General features: G+C 33.3%; 1 protein-coding gene and 1 long non-coding RNA gene across 2 annotated transcripts in view; both read right to left on the bottom strand.

Moving 5' to 3' along the window:
- Positions 1 to 20,937, bottom strand: part of LOC133181623 (uncharacterized) — a 136,382-nt gene extending 115,445 nt beyond the window's left edge. The window contains exons 1-18 of the mRNA XM_061316171.1: positions 20,827 to 20,937; positions 19,550 to 19,640; positions 19,259 to 19,370; positions 19,001 to 19,175; positions 18,581 to 18,770; positions 17,308 to 17,516; positions 16,970 to 17,085; positions 16,367 to 16,587; positions 10,053 to 10,198; positions 9,710 to 9,886; positions 9,056 to 9,214; positions 8,827 to 8,969; positions 8,256 to 8,326; positions 7,762 to 7,928; positions 7,294 to 7,460; positions 6,317 to 6,503; positions 5,649 to 5,795; positions 1,149 to 1,322 (exon numbers count right to left, since the gene is read on the bottom strand). Of these exons, the coding sequence (XP_061172155.1) occupies positions 1,149 to 1,322; positions 5,649 to 5,795; positions 6,317 to 6,503; positions 7,294 to 7,460; positions 7,762 to 7,928; positions 8,256 to 8,326; positions 8,827 to 8,969; positions 9,056 to 9,214; positions 9,710 to 9,886; positions 10,053 to 10,198; positions 16,367 to 16,587; positions 16,970 to 17,085; positions 17,308 to 17,516; positions 18,581 to 18,770; positions 19,001 to 19,175; positions 19,259 to 19,370; positions 19,550 to 19,640; positions 20,827 to 20,937 (2,763 nt within the window). The remainder of the gene's footprint in view (positions 1 to 1,148; positions 1,323 to 5,648; positions 5,796 to 6,316; positions 6,504 to 7,293; positions 7,461 to 7,761; positions 7,929 to 8,255; positions 8,327 to 8,826; positions 8,970 to 9,055; positions 9,215 to 9,709; positions 9,887 to 10,052; positions 10,199 to 16,366; positions 16,588 to 16,969; positions 17,086 to 17,307; positions 17,517 to 18,580; positions 18,771 to 19,000; positions 19,176 to 19,258; positions 19,371 to 19,549; positions 19,641 to 20,826) is intronic.
- Positions 20,938 to 22,199: 1,262 nt separating this feature from the next.
- LOC133181627 (uncharacterized) lies at positions 22,200 to 22,970 on the bottom strand. Its single transcript, XR_009720488.1, has 3 exons — positions 22,856 to 22,970; positions 22,340 to 22,422; positions 22,200 to 22,230 (listed from the first exon to the last, which is right to left on the bottom strand). It is a non-coding gene; the product is annotated as an uncharacterized LOC133181627 (long non-coding RNA).
- Between the last annotated feature and the right edge of the window lie 1,216 nt (positions 22,971 to 24,186).

Genomic DNA, 24,186 nt, shown 5'->3' with positions numbered 1-24,186 from the left:
AATGCAACATGAAAATTTGTATTAGTGTATGAAGTTTGATGAAAATATCTTGAATTGTTTCTATAAAACTGAGTTTAATACACAAAAAAATAGTTAAGTCAAAGTCATTGGGAAGGTCATACCAAATAATGTATCAGTATATAAGCTTGCATACAAAATATCTTGAAGAGTTTCTTTGAAACTAAGCTAAACACAAATTTGAGAAAAGTGAGGTTAGGGTCAAAAGAAAGGTCAAGGTCAAAAGATGTTGATGAAGTTGAATAGCTCTCCTCAGTTAGCATCAGCACATGAAGTTTAATAAATATCTTGAATAGTTTCTTTGAAACTTAGCTGAACACAATTTTAAGAAAAATGAAGGCAAGGTCAAAGGAAAGGTCAAGGTCAAAATGTTAATGCAGTTGAATAGTTCTTAACAGTATCTATCAGCATTTAAGGTTTGATAAAATATCATCCTGAATAGTTTCTTTGAAACTGAGCTAAGTGCAAAGTGTGATGGAAGGACAGAAGGATGGAAGAACGTAAGATGACATGACAAACACTATATGCCCTGGCCATATTCATGGTGGGGATAAAAATCAATAGAGGTTTCTTTGCTTAACATAGCCACTGCAAACAGTTGTCTATTGGTAGTCAAAAAAAAAAAAGGCCCAAGGGCCTAGAATCACTCTTCAGATAAATTGTACAATCCTGTCACTTTTATTCTAAGCCTCTTAGTATCCTAGATATATAGATAAAGGCTTGAAATTCACTTTTTATTAATGAGAACCTTATTTTCATGTATTTACGGGAGACGATCTGCTCAAAAAATTTTATTCACTTGAATCTTAAAAAGGATTATTTACAATAAAAACAATATTTGTCAAAAATTTATCTCACTTATTAATGCCAAATACTTTTCTCCTGAAAATAAGGTGTTGAGAAAATTTTTTGATTAACAGTATCCTAAATGTTGAATGTGAAATTCCAGAAAGGGGGTTAATGTGATCTACTTTTTGGTTGAAATACTCCAAGGACAAAGTTTGATGATTCTAAGTCTCTTATTATCCAAAATATTTAGGTATCGCCATGAAATTCAAATACATAGATCACTTTGAAGGTACATGTATAAGCAGAAAGAATAATCACATACATGACTAAAAACAACTTACCATCAGCACTAGTTTATAATCATCACACTGTTGTTTCCATTCTGGCATTGTTACAGGCTTAAATTCCAAATATTTCGTAGGATCTATATATTCACCATCTTTGTGGAAGGACACATGTATATGATTTTTGCACTTTGACTGCTTAGCTGTTCCAATGGGTTGACCTGCTGCAAACTAAATTTTAGAAAAAAGTTACATGAACCATAAAGTCCACTTGTGTCACCAGGACTTTAGCCCATACAATATAAAAATCTATTTAATCTATGCTTCCACACCAACCACACCAAACATGCAAGACTTAATTACCTAAATTTGAATCAAGACATCAGTAATCTGGCTCCAGGACCAAAAAACTTAGATGACCTCACTTTTGATCTCAGTCTTACTTTTCCACTATATTATTATATTTGTTTTGTAAAAGCTCATCTAAGCTTTACGGCCCCAGCGCCTGATATGCATGAAAACTAAGAATCTTTGATGCATCAATTCTGGGTAAATAAAAAACTGTGTTCATTTACACACCATAACTTATGCATTTGCAGGCAACCAACCAATTAGGCAAAGATGTTAAAATATTAATCAGCTTTTCAGAAATTATATTTAACTTCAACTGCACTTCAAAGAAAAAACTTAACATACAGCTTTCATTACAGTTCATATTTTTGCCATTTTGAAGCCAAAGAAGTCATTTGGAAACACTGATTACTTAAAAAAAAATCATATCATTCATCGTCACACCTTCTGAAAGCTGATTTTCTTTCCTAATTCCTTCCTTTCAAGATTTAAAATTTTTAAAATGTTATTCTTTGTGATTCTTCTATCTCTATACTAGACCATAGTCAATTACACTTTCAAGTTACAAACAAGTTAATCAACCAGAAGTCTCTGATGAGACTGTAGCTCTACTTGTTGTACTTATAAAGGAAGATAAAAGTAGCACTTGGACTTGAAACTTTGCAACAGCAATAAATTGAATAATGATCCTTGGTTTAGTCTGTTTTTGTGGCAAGATTTATTGCAATCAGACTAAAACTGTAGGAGGAATAGCCTTTTAAAATAATTTTACAGAAATTTCGATTTAAGTAACCATGGCAACATCATTCAGCAAAATCAAAAAGCATTAATGACAATTACGTATCTCAGTGTAGTCTACTTGTATGCCAAGTTATACTGAAATCAGACAAAACATATAGGAGGAGTAGCGTTTTGAATGTACATGTATATCAAAAAAATTCTATTTTTAGTAACCATAGCAACACCGTTCATTAAAATCCAAAACTGGTACACAGAATTATGTATCTTAGTGTAGTCTATTTGTGTTTGAAGTTATACTAAAATCAGAACAAAACTCTAGGAGGAGTAGCATTTTGAAAGTATTTCAAGGAAATTTCTATTTTTAGTAACCATGGCAACACCGTTCATAAAAAATCAAAAACCGATATACAGAATTATGTATCTTTTTGTAGTATACTTGTGTGCCAAGTTATATTGAAATGAGATCAAAACTGTAGGGGGAGTAGCGTTTTGATTTCACAGAAATTTCTATTTTTAGTAACCATGGCAACACCATTCATTGAAATCCAAAACCGATACACAGAATTATGTATCTTGGTATAGTCTACTTATGTGCCAAGATATGCTGATGTTAGACCAAAACTGTAGGAGGAGTAGAGTTTTTAAAGTATTTCACAGAAATTTCTATTTTCAGTAACCATGGCAACACCTTTCATTGAAATCAATTGGGGGGGGGGGCTCAAAAAAAAATCTAAGTAAAAATAAAATAACACAATCCAAATCAAAAAGAGGAAATCAAAATTCCTTTTTTTAACCAGTTTTTACAATCTGAAGTCATTTTGGTCTGAAAAACCTTACAGGTGTCTCCACAAGTTCACTTTTTGGTGATTTTTTTTAGGTTTTTGAGGAACATTCCTCTCTATACATTTCAAATTATTTGTTACAATAAGGCATTTGAGGAACGTTCCTCTCTCTTATAGACTCGTATTTTTAAATACCACGAATCTTACCACATCAGGCAGAGAGAGGAACGTTCCTCTCTCTTACAAACTCGTATTTTTAAATACCATATGAATCTTACCACATCAGGCAGAGAGAGGAACGTTCCTCTCTCTTATAAACTTGTATTTTTAAATACCTCATGAATCTTAACACATCCGGCATTTGAGGAACGTTCCTCTCTTAAGTTCACATATCTGTATACACCTCATAAATGATCAAACATAAGGCGTTCGAGGAACGTTCCTCTCTGAAATTTACCTATATCTTTAAACATCTTATAGACATTCACATGCGAGGAACATTCCTCTCTCAGATTTCTATCTGTTGATACCTTATTCATAAAGTTTATTACAGCAGGCATTTGAGGAACGTTCCTCTCACAAATGGTTGCATTGCTGTTGAGTACTATATCTTGTGAAGCTTAAGACTTGCATTTGAGGAACGTTCCTCTCTCAAATTTACATATCTGTAGACAACTCATGCATGATCAAACATCAGGCATTTGAGGAACGTTCCTCTCTCAAATTTTCCCATATCTTTAAACATCTTACACTGTATGTTTACATATGACACATTGGAAGAACATTCCTCTCTATGCATGCATAAAGCATTGAAGGAACGTTCCTCTTTAGTACATGAAATGCAGTACATATTTGTAGAAACTTTTTTTTGTTTTTTATCCGCAAACACTATAAAATATATAATTAATACAAAACATACAAACAAGAGGCCCAAGGGCCTTAACGGTCACCTGAATATAATACAACAATTTAGAGGATCCTTGAAAGTATAAAATAAACTGATAGATGAATCTTTATTGCACAAACCCAAGAGAAATAGAATGATCAGGATCAACGAAAATTAGTGTAGTATCGCACTCAGTAGCAGTTCTTGACCTCATCATTATCACCATAGAGACAATTAACAAAACAACGGTTCTTCAGTATTATTTTACAACCTCTAACATTGGCCTCTCTTGGTCTTTGAAGAACATTTAATAAAATAAGTTTTTTGACTCATTTTTATTTATTTATTATTTACAAGTCTACCTCATCATTAAAACTGGGAAAGTACTTTTCTGTATTGCACAATACAAATTCTTGCATAATTCTCTTATTCTATTAACCTTTCAAATACATTACAATCTACTTACAGCTAGTGATTAATTATCAAACGTGAATGGCAAAGTGGAATAACTTCTCTCGTAGAATGCAAAATAATAGAGCCCTGGCCAGCACCAGAACACTTGACCAAATGGTTCAGAATTTCAAAAATCTGGGTTTAAAAACCATTGCTTTTTGAAAGTTTACTGTATTAATTTGCCTTCAAGATGCTCAGAGACAGAAAAGATTTTCAAAGAAACAATGCCTTTTCACTGTAGATTCAACACAGACCAATCCTATAAACCCCAGGCCTGGGGGCCATTAAACATAGACGAGCTCACTTTTGATCTCAGTCTCAATTTTCCACTATTAATTCCTTTGGTAAAAGTGAGACTGAGATCAAAAGTGAGCTCGTCTTTTGTTACAATTAGTCTCATAGAATCTTAGAAATGGGCCTTTCTTAAAAAAATCTTTAATTTAGCCATCTATCTAGAAAATAAAGGATACTTGCAGCTCTTGGAGCAATACAGTTTGAATCTACTGGTATTTCTAGATGAAGTATCCATGCAATTTTGGTCCAGACAAACTTGTTACTTATAAGGAACAAGTAATAGTGCGCAGTACTTAGAGAATTAAAGCTTTTTTTCTTTAATTATGTATTTTCACAGCCCCACTCTGAAGCACAAACTTGGACTTAGGGGTCATGTTGTTCTCAAATATGGAAGGGGGTTGAATGCTCGTTGTAACTAAATGATATTTGTCTGCTATGTACAGTAAAATATGCTTATAGCGAACACGCTTGTAACCAGCTGACGCTTATAGTTAAGTGATTTTCATTCCCCATATTTTAAAATATGTTGTAAATTTTTTAGCTATAACAACGAATTACGCTTAAAACAAAGCAAAATCTTCCATCCCTGTCACTTTGTTATAAGCGTGTTTTACTGTATCTAGTGGCAATTTGAATAAGATTTCTTGCAGTGTCCGATATGGGTTGCAAACAGTTTGTCTATTAGATGTCAAAGAGTGAAGAAGAAAACTGTCAATATTTCCGGCTTTGGTCCCACCCTTAGAGTCCCACGGATAAACAGATTTTGGCATTTATAATTTTTGTTCCTATCTCCTTGAAGTTACATGTATATACTTAAAATTTGGTTGATATTGTTTCTGTAGTTTCTGAGTAGAAGCTTAATATGTTCAGAGGTTTAAGAATTTTCCACTATTAATGATGACAGAAGAAATGGATGATAATACATGGTAGTTCACTTCAATGACTCAGGAGACCAAAAAACTTCCCAAAATAGAGCATATGGGTCCGTATTTCATTCTGTCATAAAGGGAATTTTAATGGTACAAATAAAAATGAAACATAAGATCTTACAGATCTAGGCTCCTCTTCTTCTATATTAGATTTTGGTTCAATATTGGTGATATATATGATGGCCTCCTTCAGTGAGCCTCCCTGTACCACTAGCTTTACTGTGTCTCCATCTTCTCTTGTGACCTCTCCAGCAAATGGGGCAACAATCTGTGATTTATGATATATTTCATACTTAATTCATCATATGCTCATGTTAAAGATTATAAACAATTGAAACGGTTCTTATAAATTATCATACATTATACATGGAACAATAAAAGACTCAGTGATTGGTAAGCAGTAACATTAGTTATATGTACATGTACTATGCTGGAATCTGATTAGATTCTCTGTTTTATTCTGTAGAGAGGAAATGTATAGGCATTGCCATTTGTCCAATTCAGTCAGACTGTTCATGAATGATTATTGTTCACTCATCTATTCCAGCTTGCAGACCTCCCCTTGTCTTTGATACATTTTTTTTAAAATATTGTTAAGTTATTGTAAAGAGGGCAGAGAAGTTGCCCTCTGGGTGTTTTTTTAAATATAGATACACAGACAATCTGACAATATGAAGGTCCACTCACTTGAGTCTGTGGCTCAGGTGAGCTAAAAACAGTTTTTAACTATCAAATGAAATGCTCTTGATTCGAAAAAATCTGAAGCAATGAAAATGAAACAAGACATACTGTTTTCCCACTGTCTATAACAATGTCCACTCCTTCATGCCTGTAATTTGTATGGCCACTTCCAAGACTTGACGGATATTCTCCACTGCCACTACACTGGTCATCCTTTTCTCTGCGAACTACAGGGAAACGCCCATGTGTTCTGGTTCCAAACAGGGAGTCTATTATTCCTCTGGCTGTTTCATACCTATAGAAAAGACTTGAATACTTACATCTATTAAAAAACAAATTCAGTCTTATTTTAAAAAAAAAAGAAACAATTTAATCTTAATTTTTTTTCTACTTGGCTATTACCAGTGGGCCTCAGACCCTCACTAACTGGTTACAGACAACAAACAAGGCCTGTATCTCTAATGAACAACTACAGTCAAATTTGTTATCGATCTTAATGGAGCCAAGAAAAAACTTTGAGATATTCATGTATTCAAGATATTGAGGTTAAAATAGATAAGAAAGAGTCTTTGAACCTTAAAACTAACTACAGTAAAACATGCTTATAATGAATTGATGTTTAAAGTGAAGTGATTTTCATTCACCGTGACTTTAAAACGTGTTGTAAACTTAATGGATATAAAGAATTACGCTTAAAATGAAGCAAAATTGTCATCCCTGGCACTTCGTTCTAAGCGTGTTTTACTGTATGAAGTATTTTAGATACTAATTTCCAAGATACCAAAGTTTAACTATTTTGTAAATTTCAATCTATTGACATTGCTTTTTGTATGAGTGGGATATTGCTTGTCCAATAAGTAACTACTAAATCTTGTTTTGATGTTCTTTTTCCAGCAATTGTTTCATCAATTATTTACAAAAAAGTTGACGAAAAAGAAGATACATGAAGTGATTTACGTGTGGGTGAATGGTTCAAAGTACTAACTAACAACAATTACTTCTACTGAAGGCTTTATACCAGATATAAAGTTCTTTCTTTCTCTTTAAAAAGAAGTATACGATCACACTCAATAATATATACTCACCCTTCCTTCAGAATATCATATGCATCTTTTACGGACTTGATAATGTTGAAAACCTTCCCATACTTGTTAATAAATGTATCAGCCATTCCAATTAAACCTTTAAATGGGTCCATCAACTCTTCTTTTATTGTTTTCAATAAATCTACCACCTCTTTTTTCATAGATTGCTGAAAAAACAAAACATCACATCACATGAAGATTTTGATAAAAAGCCTTGTAGTACTTTGAACACGAGTGTAAAAGAATAGTAGGGAATTTCACAGATGTGCTTATCAAACCAATTATTGACCTTGAAAATGAAAACTTAAATCGTATTTCCTCCCAAGTGAAAATGACACCTTGAAATTTACTGCTAATAGTTTCCATATAACCAAAGTGAAAAACACATGGAGAGAGAAACTTTAATTATTGTCAAACTTTTACTGCCACTTTCACTCATCAAGAAATGAAAGTTTCAAAAATCTTTACCATGGAGAACTTTCCCTTAGAAAACTTTATCACTGCATCCTCTGCTTCGTCAACTTTCTCACTTATCCACTCTGTACCTGATGTCTCTAAACTTCTAAACGCCTTGGCTGCCATGTCACTGTACTCAGACACTAACCCTGCTACATCAAACCAGTATGGCTTGTCATCTATAACACAATATACATGTAGATGATGAAACAAAATGTGATACTGATGCATGCCCAACACAATAAAAAAAAGCAAAAAGCCAAAATGCCCATTTAATTAAGTTACACAAGCATTCATTGACTTGCAAACCTTAGATAAAATTACATGATCTTACAGTGATGAATGTAACACAACTTACAGTAACAGCAACATTTATGTATAATGAAAGCTAGAAAATGGTCTTTAACGTCTGAGCTTGAAAAGTGCAAAGTAGTATACAGAGGCAATGTAATTTAATTATCAGACCTGACTGTCAAAATGAACAAGGAAACAATTCCTACACTTACCTCTCAGAAAGAAACAAGCATCTTGAATTTTGTCTTTCTGTTCAAGAACAATTTTTACAGCTTGATAAATCCTACAAAATAATTAAGATGTACATGTGTATAACCCTGATGAAATGTATCTATGCAGATGTTTTGTTATTTTAAAATAACATAATCATATAAATCTTCCTGCTTTAAGTAAACAAGTTGGTTGATTTTAGTGAACAATCATATACTGTAATTGTGAATAAAAGTCTATTTTGATCTTGATGCACATTAAAAGACCAGGGGCCCGTTTTACAAAAGAACTTATGACTAAGACCAAAAACTTCAATTGATGTAAAATTTTGCAAAATTAATTATTGTGTTTAAAATTGCTAGCATAAAAGTATTTTTCTACAAACCTTTTAAAAATATTATAAAACCATTCTCTATGTAAAGTAAATTAGAAAGTTATTAGCAGAATTAAATTTTGGTCTTAGTCGTAAGTTCTTTTGTAAAACGGGTCCCAGTTGTTTTCAATATATATCCTTGCATTCATTAAGAAAAATATCACCCTATACTATAATATAGATAAATGAAAAAAACTTACTTAAAAATGCTCCCTCCAATTTTCATCAATGCCTCTTTGGGATTTTTAAGAATATTTTTAAAGCCATCAATTATATCTTTCACTGCATCAAAAATGTCTTTTCCTTGCTTTGGAATAACAACATTAATTGCCTGTTCAATTTCCTATAAAATAAAGACGAAATCATATGGCTAAGTAAAATCTTTGACTAAGAAGATCTAGAATGTGCATAATTTGTTAATATACATACATGCACAAACCCCATTACATCTGTTTTGATGTCATTAAATAACTTGGTCACTTTGTGGACAAAGTTTATCACTGGCTGGAACTCCACTGGTAAGTCTGCCGGATCAAAACTTCCGATCTTTTTCATGGCTGAAGATGCAATGTCCCTCAGTTTCAAAATCTAGAAGTAAATGTATACAGAGGAAAATTAAACATTAAAGTACATGTATACTGTAGATAGTTTGAGATTAAATCTACTACCGGTACATGTAATTTCTGTTCATGAAAGATCAAATGAATTATCTGTAATATTTATACAGAATTCTTTGAAGTACAATCTTTAATCTGTAACTTTTACATACATGTAGTACAAAAATATTCAATGAACTTTATGGGAATCTGAAAAACAAATTTTGGTTGATTGGACATTGGATAAGGTTCGTAATTCAGTCAAAAGCAGTCAGATTTTGACAAAAACAAAGCCAGATCATAAATTACAACTTAAATTTGTACTACAGATCTGTGTTGAAACAAATGTGAAATACAAATACAAATACATGTATTTACCTATCTAGCAGTCAAAATGTTTTAAAAAAAAATGAATTTTAATAGGCTGAAGTATTCATTATATAAATCTGCAAGGAAGAGATCACAAATATTTATCTTAGATTATAACCTTTTGTGGCAAACTAGTGATGGCCTGAATCAGCTCTTTAATGATATCCTTAATGTTCAGTCTCCCAGATATGACGTCTTTGAAGAGTTGAACACCCTCCTTGATTCCTTCCACAATCTCCTTCAACTTCTTAGAGAAATTGGCTGCCAGCTTTATTATTTTCTTCATATCATTTCCCTAAAAATCACAATTACCATAGTTACCCCATTTTGTAGGTTTACACTTGATTTTATGGTGATCAGAAAACGAACTTACAGTGCAGGTGAGCTAGAAATATTTTTCTGGTTGAAGTTAAAGCTGTAATATAAAAAAAGATTTTAGCTCATTTAAAATTACTTTATACCTGAAGAATATTTATGCTGTATTCAGCTCCTCCTTTAAAGCAAACTCTGGCCAGAAAAAACTCAATGTTTTTTCCAATGAAGCCAAGATGGACTCTGGCATACGCCTCATCATGAACTTTAACTTTAACATGGCCATGTGTTGGTGCTATCAAAATAAAAAAAATTAAATGTTTCAGACATATACACCATGACTGATGGTTATAGCATTTACTTATCTATATGAGGACCTGACACAAATGCCTAAAAACACTTGAAGATCAACCTATCTTAAGTTAAAATTTTGCATCTGTCCTTTATTGTCTACATTACCTCCTATTAATGTAAAATCACATATATTTGTGGGGTCAAATTTTTGTAGTCTGAGGGACATATATTGGTTTGTGTGGATTTTTTTTTTAAACCTACTGTATTCAATGCTTCTCTCTTAAAACAAAGGGCCCAAGGGCCTTAACAGTCACCTGAGTACAATTCAACAATGTACAGGATCCATAAGAGAATAAAACAAGAGGCCCAGGGGCCACATCGCTCACCTGAGCACTATGGCTAGGAAAAAGCAGAAATCAGTTCAGTCTTGAAAGGTTGAAAAGTTTAAATAAAAAAGTGGTTCGGGGTGGGGTGGGGGGTGGGGGGTGGGGGGGGGGGGGGGCATGAATTGAACAAATTTGAATCTACATTATCTGAGGATGCTTCCATTTAAATATGACCAATCATGGCTTTGCTGTTCTTGAGTAGAAGATTTTTAAAGAATTAACCTATGTATTCCTATGTAAAACTTTGATCGCCCATTGTGGCCCCATCCGACCCCCAGGGGTCATGATTTGAACAAATTTGAATCTACACTACCTGAGGATGCTTCCATGTAAATATGACCAATCATGGCTTTGCTGTTCTTGAGAAGAAGATTTTTAAAAATTTTTCCTATATATTCCCATGTAAAACTTTGATTGCCCATTGTGGCCCCACCCGACCCCCGGGGGTCATGATTTGAACAAACTTGAATCTACACTATCTGAGGATGCTACCATATAAATATGACCAATCATGGCTTTGCTGTTCTTGAGAAGAAGATTTTTTAAAATTTTTCCTTTATATTCCTATGTAAAACTTTGATTGCCCATTGTGGCCCCACCCGACCCCCCAGGGGTCATGATTTGAACAAACTTGAATCTACACTACCTGAGGATGCTTCCATGTAAATATGACCAATCATGGCTTTGCTGTTCTTGAGAAGAAGATTTTTAAAGATTTTTCCTATATACTTTGATCGCCCATTGTGGCCCAACCTGACCCCCAGGGGTCATGATTTGAACAAACTTGAATCTACACTACCTGAGGATGCTTCCATGTAAATATGACCAAACATGGCTTTGCTGTTCTTGAGAAGAAGATTTTTAAAAAATTTTCCTATGTATTCCCATGTAAAACTTTGATTGCCCATTTTGGCCCCACCCGACCCCCCGGGGTCATGATTTGAACAAACTTGAATCTACACTATCTGAGGATGCTACCACATGAATATGACCAATCATGGCTTTGCTGTTCTTGAGTAGAAGATTTTTAAAGATTATTCCTATATATTCCTATGTTAAACTTTGATCGCCCATTGTGGCCCCACCCAACCCCCGGGGGTCATGATTTGAACAAACTTGAATCTACACTATCTGAGGATGCTACCATATAAATATGACCAATCATGGCTTTGCTGTTCTTGAGAAGAAGATTTTTAAAGATTTTTCCTATATATTCCTATGTAAAAGTTTGATTGCCCATTGTGGCCCCACCCGACCCCCGGGGGTCATGATTTGAACAAACTTGAATCTACACTACCTGAGGATGCTTCCATGTAAATATGACCCATCATGGCTTTGCTGTTCTTGAGAAGATTTTTAAAGATTTTTCCTATATACTTTGATCGCCCATTGTGGCCCAACCTGACCCCCAGGGGTCATGATTTGAACAAACTTGAATCTACACTATCTGAGGATGCTACCATATAAATATGACCAATCATGGCTTTGCTGTTCTTGAGAAGAAGATTTTTAAAGATTATTCCTATATATTCCTATGTAAAACTTTGATCGCCCATTGTGGCCCCACCCGACCCCCAGGGGTCATGATTTGAACAAACTTGAATCTACACTACCTGAGGATGCTTCCATGTAAATATGACCAATCCTGGCTTTGCTGTTCTTGAGAAGAAGATTTTTAAAAAATTTTCCTATATATTCCCATGTAAAACTTTGATTGCCCATTGTGGCCCCACCCGACCCCCGAGGGGTCATGATTTGAACAAACTTGAATCTACACTATCTGAGGATGCTACCATATAAATATGACCAATCATGGCTTTGCTGTTCTTGAGAAGAAGATTTTTTAAAGATTTTTCCTTTATATTCCTATGTAAAACTTTGATTGCCCATTGTGGCCCCACCCGACCCCCGGGGGTCATGATTTGAACAAACTTGAATCTACACTACCTGAGGATGCTTCCATGCAAATATGACCAATCATGGCTTTGCTGTTCTTGAAAAAAAGATTTTTAAAAATTTTTCCTATATATTCCCATGTAAAACTTTGATTGCCCATTGTGGCCCCGCCCTACCCCCAGGGGTCATGATTTGAACAAACTTGAATCTACACTACCTGAGGATGCTTCCATATAAATATGACCAATCATGGCTTTGCTGTTCTTGAGAAGAAGATTTTTAAAGATTTTTCCTATATATTTCTATGTAAAACTTTGATCCTCCATTGCAGCCCCGCCCTACCCCCGGGGGTCATGATTTGAACAAATTTGAATCTACACTACCTGAGGATGCTTCCATATAAATATGACTCATCATGGCTTTGCTGTTCTTGAGAAGAAGATTTTTAAAGATTTTTCCTATATATTTCTATGTAAAACTTTGATCCTCCATTGCAGCCCCGCCCTACCCCCGGGGGTCATGATTTGAACAAATTTGAATCTACACTACCTGAGGATGCTTCCATATAAATATGACTCATCATGGCTTTGCTGTTCTTGAGAAGAAGATTTTTAAAGATTTTTCCTATATATTTCTATGTAAAACTTTGATCCTCCATTGCAGCCCCGCCCTACCACCGGGGGTCATGATTTGAACAAATTTGAATCTACACTACCTAAGGATGCTTCCACATGAGTTTCATCTTTCCAGGCCCTATGGTTCTTGAGAAGAAGATTTTTAAATGATGCCATTATTTTTTCAGTAATTCCTAATTATCTCCCCTTGAAAGAGGGCGTGGCCCTTCATTTGAACAAACTTGAATCCCCTTTACCCAAGGATACTTTGTGGCAAGTTTGGTTGAAATTGGCCCAGTGGTTCTTGAGAAGAAGTCGAAAGTGTGAAAAGTTTACAGACAGACAGACGGACGGACAGACGGACGCCGGACAAAATGTGATCAGAAAAGCTCACTTGAGCTTTCAGCTCAGGTGAGCTAAAAACACAACAGTGCTTTAGCACTATTAATGAATCCATCTTATTCCCTCTCACGTTGGCTTCTCTTGTTCTTTGAAGAATATTTAATAAGATAATTATTTTTGATTTACAAGTATATCTAACCATCAAAACTATGAGAGTGCTTTTGGTATTATACAACAATTAAGGAATGTTTTAAGTTTTGTGTGACTTATTGGTGTGTAAATCACAAAGACTTGTCACGTAGGCATATTTCGCACTAGCGCTTCATGAAAAATATGCCTACGTGCAAGTCTGTGTAATTCACACTAAGCTTAAAAACATTCCTTATATTTACATTTTACGTGTTTAAATGCACCAAAACTATACTCAATATTTGAATTTTTCGCTGCCCTATATCATCATATTTTTATTAAGCTTTATTAAGCAAGCTTCTCCATGTATATTTCTACGCGTGAATATACACAAAAATGGCTTTCAAATCACAGTTGGCTTAGTAGAAAAATACAGCAAATGTAAATATAAATTCATGCATAATTCTCTTAATCTATTTACCTTTCAATTACATTATTTACTGTGATTAATTATCATAGGTGAATAGCAAAGGGGAGTAACTTCTCTCAGTAGACTACAAACTAATAGAGCCCTGGCCAGCACCAGAACTCTTATGACCAAGTGTTCCAGAATTTCTAAAATCTGGTAAAAAATACCCTTGCTTATTACTCAGTTTGCCTCTTAGATGTCCAGATGCAGAAAAGATTTTCAAAGAAATAATGCTTTTCACTGTAGATTGAACACAGCCTTGCCCTAACACTTAAATCCATGACCCAGGGTCATGAAATTCACACGTTTGGAAGAGGTACCCTTGCTCATCATAAAAATGCACTTAGTTGAAAATTTTCATAGAATAATGCATTTTCACTATATTATCAATAGAGTACCCCCTCCAACATCTAGGGCTGTGTCAATATATCGATTAATCAATACGTATCGAATATTCAGGAATGTATCGTATCGAAAAATAACTTCCAATACGTATCGGGCAGGCAGTTTTTCTTATAATTCTGTGAAAAAGTTGGGAATTCCAGTCACCAAAGGTTATTTTTAAATGTTTTGAATTAAAAATGATCAATAGTGAAATAAACATTAAGGAGATAGCACATCTTAAATAACTATTACAAAATACATAGACAACTATATTTTAACATGTTAGTTTTACAATCATTAAAAGTTTGAATTTGAAGTGTACTTTGTAAAGACAGTGAGACATGAACTTCCAATTTGGTAATAAAACACCCCGTTTTTATCAAATCTATGGATTAAATGATATACAAGACTTTTTTGATAGACTTGTTAAAGAATCCAATATATCGCATATCGCTTTATAAAATATCGTATCGTATCGTATCGAAATATTTTGCTCAATACACAGCCCTACCAACATCTGAACCTTCAACTTTGTGCCCACAATTTCAAAATTTTGGAAGAGACCCCATTGTTCTTCATAACTATGCACTTCCTTTATCTGCTCAATACCAAGGAGCAGAGACGATTTTCAAAGAATTAATGCATTTTCAATGTATTATCAATAGAGCCATGCCCTAGCATGAGAACCCCTGACCCAGCAGTGATGAAATTCTTAATTTTTAAAGAGGCACCCTTACTCATCATAAATATACAATTAGTTGAAAAAGATTTTCAGAGAATCATTGCATTTTTACTTTATATTCAATAGAGCCCAGCCCTTACACTAGAACCCCTGACACAGAAAACATGAAATTCACAATTTTTGAAAAGGCACCCTTGCTCTCCACAGCTATGCACTTAGTTTTCAAAGAAATAATGCACTTTCACTATAAAATGAATAGAGCCCCATTCCACCTACACCAGAGACCCTGACAAATAGGCCACAGATTTCACAATTTTGGAAGGTGTACCCTTGCTCAAAATAACTATGCACTTCACTTATCTGCTACATATCCAGGAGCAGAGAAGAAAATTTTCAAAGAATTAATGAATTTTCACTATACACGTGTATAATCAACAGAACCCCTGACCCAGGGGCCATAAAATTCACATTTTTGGAAGATACATCCTTGCTCATCATAACAATGCACTTAGTTTATTTGTTAAATACCCAGGAGCAGAGGAGAAGATTTTCAAAGAAATAATGCACTTAAACTATATGATCTACATAGCCCTGTCCTAGCACCAGAACCCCCGACCCTTGGGCCATGAATTTCACATCTTTGGTAAAGGGCCTAGTGCTTATCATAATCATGCCAACAGTTTGACTACTTGATGTCCAAGAGTAAATAAGGAGATTTTTTAAGATTGCATTAATTTTAATAGTTTTAGCCCCACCACTTAGGCTCATGGGGGCAGGGGCCATGAAATTCACATTTGCTCCCCTTCCCCCATAGATGCTATATGCCAAAAATGGTTGAAATTGGTTTAGTCGTTTCAGAAAGGAAGCTGAAAATGTTCAAATGTTAAAGAACAACAAACAACGATTGACAAAAACAGACAGCAATAGATCACCTGAGTGACTCAGGTGACCTAAAAATATAAACTAGAAGATATCATGCACTTTTTCTGCCAGTTCTTCGGTCGTAAGCAATATTTGTGTCAAGTATGAGCTTCCAATATTTCTCCATTACAAGATTTTGCCAGGACAGGAATTATACATTTTTTCCTGAAAATTACTTTGAACTTGTTCAAATGAACTGATATTTTTTCCAGCAGATGGTTTCACATAATTATACAAAAATAAAGTTCTGACTTGCAAAAAAAAGTGATTTATAGAAGATTTTTTTCAGATGCAAGAAGTTCCACTCTATAATATTTTTGCCAAAACAAATTATAGAAACATTTACCAACAACTAAGTCCAGAAGATTCATCATGATCACACCAAATGATGCCCCAATGCTTTTTGATCCTATCAACTTCTGCCAGTCCACACTTGGTGCTTCCAATCTAAATTTAAGTCCATCCCAGATGCTCCTCCGAGACCTATGATGGTTTTGAGCAAGGTCCAACACATCAATGCCCGCATCATATGGATCTATCATTGCCGTACCATTTCCTGTTGTTTCACTATTTGCAACAATGTAATAAAAACTTTGCATATTTTTGAGGGGAGGGTTATTTTGTGTTTTTATGTGCATGTTTTTGTTGTTGTGAAGTAACTGATGTCTGCCCCTTTCCAATCATACTTTTAGTTATCACTTTAGGATTATATACATGTATATCAGGACTTTTATATACTACCTAAGATCTTTAAGTATCAAATGCAAGGTTTACAACACACAGGGGTTAATTAAACACATCTGTATATTCTAATTTCATCAATACAAAATCACTGCCTTCATTTGCAGTAATAAGAGATGTAATGATACCTTTACCTCACAATAACTTGACAGTTGGTACATGTATCATTTTATATAGAAACTGCACTACAAACAGTTTTGAACTTCACCTATTCAATGGAGCAATCATTTTGCCTTTAGGATGTCCCATATACAAAAGGGCAGCTTCATAACGAACAGACTGGTCCTCATCAAATAATGCAGAATACAGAAGAGTATCAGCCGCCTGTAAAAAAAAGATAGCAGATCTTTTTTATATAAAAACATAAACAAATCTGTGGGATAATGCACTCATTAAGAAATAATAGTGCAAAGTTAGCAAGTAATGTTCATCATGTCTTTGAATGTGCAAAATAAAGTAATTGTTATTTTAATTTTTATGAGTTAAAATATTTACATTAAGCTCAAATTGATAAAGTGATAGACTGTGTGACTACTGAGTAATTACATGCTGATGTTCGTATTTCCTCAATGCATGACATCCAGCTCTTTTGATCCACTGTGAGTTTGTACTGTTGATGTGAGAGATAATGTAATCATAAGACTCATCCATTCGGGCATTTCCCAGTGTCTCCAGCAAAATCACTTTGTGATGATCATAAAATTCCTTTTCTTTCTCCGTCATCACTGCTCTCCTTTTTCTGTACTCATATGGATCTATGTCAAAATCAAATAAAAACAACTACAGTCAAACCTTGTTATCTCGAACTTCAAGGGACCAAGAACATACTTCGAGATATACAAGGATTCAAGATATCCAGTGTGAAATACTTAAGGAATAAGTGTTTGGGACTTCAAAATCACTTTGACATATCCATGGTATTCGAGATATCTGTGTTCGAGATATTGAAGTTCAACTGTATATCAGAACAAAAATATCCACAAAGTTTGTTTTATCGATGCATAAAACAAAGTTTCAAATACTTGATACAAACTAGAGGCATTGATTTATCAATTTTGTCTCCTTATCTCCAAATAGTCTTATACCCATTTTAAAAACTGAAGTTGTACTTATGACAACATACACCCACAACCCCAAATTTATCAAGTATCTACAGATCCACCACCTCTGGACATTTGGTTTGGATGTTCCTTGAGATTAAGCTGAAAAGTGATCAAACACTGAGCTTTACCTAAGTCTAACAGACCTGCCTACCCTAAACAAATAGTATCAGTAGTTTCTACCAATCTGTCCATATTATTTGACCTTTATGCAGATTTTCAAAAATGCAGAAAATTTCAGAGCATTTACCTGGTACATAAAACAAATTATTTATGGTTGTTCTTGCAGAAGTAATGCCTTGATATAATACTCATCAAAAACTAATTATGACACTATGGACAATTACACAAAAACTAAGTTGCAAAAATATTTCCATAACTATCCTGAAAGTCAATCCCTAGTGTTCAGTGTTATTGCTTCTTCACTTGGGCACTGTATTGTTGTTTTAAATACCTTGAAAATAGCGTGACAGCTTGCTATCAATCAAGTGCTTTGCAAATAATCATTTACTTTACTGAATATGGTGAAAAACAGGAAATCAGGAGATTTAGCACAGAAATCATAGACTGTATTTAGGGAGTCAAATACCTTAAAAGTTACGTATAAATTGGGAGAGTAGGCAGGTCATATCTACAGAAATACAGATATTTTAACAGCCAGACAGACAAACATGATGATTCTAATATATCCCTCCTACAACTTTGTTGTGCAGGATTACCATGCATGCCCAGTACAGAATGCACCCATTTCACTGTTCTTCTTGCTCGATTAACATTTCCTTCTTTGGTCAATTTGTGACTCACTGCACCTAGTGCCAACATGCATCGACTATGGGTGTCCTTTGCATAAAATTCTTTGGGAAACTTTTCTTTGTGAAAGACAGCATCTTCTAAAACTTGCAGAAGAATCTATTTAAAATTAATCATATTTTTAGCATCATTTGGTGACTAGTTATTGCATTTGTTTTCAAAATTTATTTGTATTAATAAATATATGTATATCTACATGTCAAAAGAAATGCTCAGAATCAAATTAAAGTCTTCCATAAAAAGGTAAAGGATAACTTCTTTGGGCTTCAACAAAATTATTCATGCCTCTATTTAACCTGCCTTACAATTTTGTCAATCAACAATTTTACCTTGTGAGGAGACCTTAATTTTGTTGCCACATGTGTCAGAATTCTTTTGATCATCTCATGATCAGGGTTGGGGTTTAAGAATATCTTTTCAGCCAGAATCTTATCTGAGAGTTCTGTATTCATAGCTCCAAACACATCAACCATATTTTCCTTTGCTCTTTTGTCCTCAGGCAAACTAAAAAGAATACATTGATAAAAATTAAATTTAGAAATTACATAATTTTCAAAAGTTTATGCATGATTTTAGTTAACACTTACTATATGTCAAGCTGTTCAAAGTAAAACTCTGCAATTCTTTCAACATCTTCTTCTTGCAATTTTGTCATGATTTCCACAATGTTTCGAAAGCAGATTGCTAGGGCATGTGATCCTAAGATACCAATCAAAACAAAAACTTTGTCAATTAAATGTGATACAAATATTCAGAGTACCAAATACATGGGAAAAGTATCAAATTCTTTTTAAAAAAACCCTGAAATTAAACTATACTGTAAAATATACCATACATCAAATAAACATTTCTAAAAATTGAATATTGCAAATTTCTACCTTCTGGGGGTTGGTTTTCCATGCAGGTCAAATTTCCATGAATCTCTTCTTTTGACAAAGTAACATTGATGTTTCTCTCTGTTTTCTTCATCTATTAAATAAAAGAATTTGATACTATTCATAATGTCACAGAAAATAAAAAACAAGGGGAACACAAACAATTTTCTATCTCAGGAAACCTCTTTTAATTGCTTATAAGAGAAACATTTTTTCATTCATATCCAGTTTTATATTTGTTTTGTTTTTGAGTACATGTAATAAAATTTGTGTAATAAAATACAATTTCAAACCTTTCATATCTTATCTTTTAATCACTGACATGCAAAATGGGTAGGTGCAACAGATTTCATTTATTAACTCTGAGTATATCTAAAATATTATTTAGCTTCATACCATAATATTTACATTTCCAATAAATTTCCCCTATGATTCTTTACAAAATAGAATACAGTTCATTTTCTCATGAACTACCATGAATGGGCATGAATATCTCCGTTGTTACGTCGTAATACCTTACTTGATGTCAAAACTATAGTGCAAACTGTTTTGCTTTGAAAAAGACAGTTAAATGGCATTATTATAGTGGCAAATCATCAGAAAAATAATGTAAATATAAGAAATGAATTTAACTTTTGAAAATTCATGAGGTACATGAACTACAATGCTAACATGCTTCATGAAATATGCCGGCGTGAAGCGTCGTAGTTCATGTCCTCATGAATCTTCAAAAATTAAATTCATTTCTTAAATATACACATACATTTATAAAGTCACTAACCAAAGCATAGGAGTGTGTCTTACATATCCTGTGTACATTCTATTCAAAAGTGAACATCATCAATACTCCCTTCTATATACACAATGTATGAATTTCATATAAATTTTGATAGCATTTTTTCAATATGCACATGTATATAAAGGTCAGTAAAAAGCACAAAATGCATGAATCTTTCCTAAGAGTGGTTTGATTTTATTTTGTAGGGAATTCAAACAATCAAATTTCACTGGTATCTGCAGTCTTCGTAAACAACTATAGTGTAATGTACATGTGGGTAAGTGAATACATGGAATTCCAGGAAAAATATTTAATTTTACTAAGAGTTTTGAAAATTTCATGGATGTACATGCACATATACATCTTAATAGCAATATCTAATATGTTTCGTCACATACTAAACTTTGTTTTATCAAACATATTCTACTAGGATAAATGCTTGTCATCTTAATGAATTTTTATAAAAATCAAACTGAAACTCTCTAAAAATCATTATCTTTACATTTCCAACATGAATTGTTGTATTCATCAGGAACTGGAATGGTTTCTCCCAATCTCGTTGATCAACGTGTCTTGTTAGGAAGCGTAGCTTTCCCTGACTCACATATGACATTTCTGGCATAGCTAATGTAAGAAAAAAATATAAATGATTAGAAATGTTAAGAGTTAGCACATAAACAATTTTTGATAAAAAAAATAATTTTAGTAATGCACTAAAACCTCATTATTTCATACCCAATATGACTTAGAAAAAACTTTGGGATATTCAAGGATTTGAGATATTGAAGTAAAATTACTTTTTAAATAGTGGCTGGGACTCACTCTGACATATACATGGTGGTCTTTGGGCTTTCTGAATTTAAAATTACACTATATACATGTATACTATTGTGAAAGCAAAAAGAAAATATCAAATACATGTAGTCATATTTTATTTACAAAACTAATGAAATTTAAGAAAAGTGAGATCAAGGTCAAAGGAAAAATCAAGGTCCAAAAATCTTGATGCAGTTGAATAGCTCTCACCAATGTACGAGCATATGAAGTTTCATAAAAATATCTTGAATAGTTTCTTTGAAACTAAGCTAAACACAAATCTAAGAAAAGTAAGTTCAAGGTCAAAGGAAAGGTCAAGGTCCAAAAATGTTAATCCCATGGAATAGCCCTCAGCAATATGTATTAGCATATAAATAACTTGATTAGTTTCTTTGAAAATGAGCTAAATGCAAACTCTGACGAATGGACAAATTGAAGGATGGAAGGACAGAAGGATGGATAGAAGAAAGGCAAACATGACAAACACTTTTAATAATGCCCCAGCCATTTTCATAAGGGGGGGGGGGGGGCAAAATATTAATTTGGAGAATCCTGTTATCTTAAGTTTATTAGAAGTGTCTACACATAATTTCAAGTACAGAGCACAATTAACTCCTTCAAGGGTTCTTAAGATATGGTCCATATTCCAAAAAGTTTATGCACACCGCACAAATGGCCATAGCATTAGCTCTTTGAGCCTTTGGCTTGGAAAGAACTAAAAATAAACATGAATTACATTTTCATATACAATATCACTGTAATAGAAAGCTCTGTAGTATCTTTTTAGTAATTTGGATATAAAAAGAAAAACACCTTTGACACATAAAATTGAATTTCATTCTTGAAAAAAAATGTTTGTAGAAAATGTTTTTTTTTCCCTCGGGCAAATTGATATACAATATTTTTGGTATTTACCCACTTGGCTTAGAGAATCTAAGTTTAATCTTAAGAACTTTTTCTTTTTTGTTAGCATCTGAAAACCTACAAGTACAGGTCTCATGTTTGATCGTTATTGATGATGTTTAACTTACCCATGTTGCTGAATTCATTTACTGCTTTAACTTTTCTCATGTTTGCATGAGGGTCAAAACTGTTTGAAGAAAGAAGGTTTAAGTAAATAAAATATTGCTCACATACTGAATTCTCATAATATTTTTTTTTATTAACATAAAAAATTATGAAGAGACAAGACAATGAACCTGTGGTGCATCTTTGGGGATGTGAAATCTTCATCAATAAGAACACTATGTATTGTCCCCAGATAGTCATGGAAATGCAGGGTCTGTAATAAATACAAAATCAGAGTTAATTTTGTTACATGCACTTGCTATTTGAATCTCCAACCACAATCCAGACAAATTTGAAGTCTGTATAATGTCCAGATTAAAATAATGGCAAAGATTTAATTGGTTGTTGGAATGACCAAAGAATATACCTTCCAGTTTTATTTTCAGGGGCATTTAAAATTAAAATAAAATGCACATGTATATAACTCCTCATACAAATAGATGGTTTATGTGATAAAACATCCCATCTTAAAACAAGAAGTGTACATCAGTTTTTAGTGTTAGTCAAAGATTTGTCTGGAATAATAGCTGACAACCACAAACCAACAATAAATACAAGAATATCATTGACTATATTAGAACAAATAAACAAAACATATATGCAAGTATAACTTCTTTAGAATTGAAACAGAATAATATAAGTCTTACTTTTGTATATGATCCAGTAGCTTTTTCAACAGGATGTCCGTGTCTAACCTTGATAAACTGCAAGCCATCTTTTGAAGTGGAAACTGTGTATGTGGCATTGTGTTCACCTTAATTTAAACATCTTACATTGAATTCACTTGTTTCCACTAACAATACTGATCAGATTCTATATAACTTAAAGAGAACTAGTTGATCAAAAAGAAAACAAAAACAGCTACTGTCAGCAATGACATAAATTATATCTGAACTCCTCTGGGTGAGATCGTTTAAATTATTATCTGTCTTTATATCCACTTGACCAATGAAAGATTCCAAATGTAATACAGATTCAAGTTTAGACATATTTTCTTACACTGTACATAATTAATACTAAACATAGGTAATCAAAGACTACAAAACTCACCTCAATGAATGTTATCTATAAGTCTGGAAATCTCATACAAATTTTTTTTTCTAGTTACTAGTACTGTACTAAATGGGACTTATAGTTTCTTGAAAATGGACATGTTCAAAAAATTTAAACCTGTTCACTCATCCAGAAAATGTAGGTCAGATTTGGCATTTGAAGCAAATCTGGTAGTGTCCTTTCCTAGATATATTAACCATACTAGTTTGGTTCTAGAAGGGCTAATATTCACTCATCTAGATGTGAGAGGTGTTCACAATTTGCTTAAACATTTAGAGTGAAAATTTAATTACTCATTATATTTTTTTTAATGAATGAAACTAAGGTGCAGCCTAATAAAACATCAATGCTAGTAATAACAGTGCTTTTTAATTACATTGCAAAAATAGTTTGCAACTATCTGTCATCTTTGTGAGACATGACACTCTGCAAATTGATTGTTGAAAAAAAAAATATCATAATTAATTATACAAAATCAAATTGATCTTAATACCTTTATATCAAACTCATTTTAAAAATAAAAGGCTGGTTCCAGTAACTACATGTATGTATTTTGACAGACATAAATTACAATTAAGAGACTTAGACAACAGAGATCTTTATTTCTTTCTGCCCAATTCCCAGGAGATATAGATAAGACTTGCTTGATCAGAGATGCCCTAACAGCTTCCCACACTGAACTCATTAATTAATCTTTAACTGGATGCATGTCCACTCATTACTCCAAAGGGACAAATGGATACACTATCTGCTGTGTCATGTAAAAACTGTTTTTAATACTTTGTGATTTTTTTTTTAGTTCTAATGAGTAGTTTTAAGCTTTAGTTCACATTTTTGTACAGATGTTCTAGATTCTATGTCTCAAACCTTAGACATTAACCCGAAATGACTAAGTCAATAAAAATGAAAAAAAAAAACACCTGTA

This window comes from Saccostrea echinata, unplaced genomic scaffold, assembly GCF_033153115.1.
Source record: "Saccostrea echinata isolate AGI-Se365-2 ecotype Australia unplaced genomic scaffold, CSIRO_AGI_Sech_v1 ptg000009l, whole genome shotgun sequence".
Classification (NCBI taxonomy): domain Eukaryota; kingdom Metazoa; phylum Mollusca; class Bivalvia; order Ostreida; family Ostreidae; genus Saccostrea; species Saccostrea echinata.
Note: the sequence above shows the minus strand (reverse complement) of the source record. Positions and strands in the feature narration are given on the sequence as shown.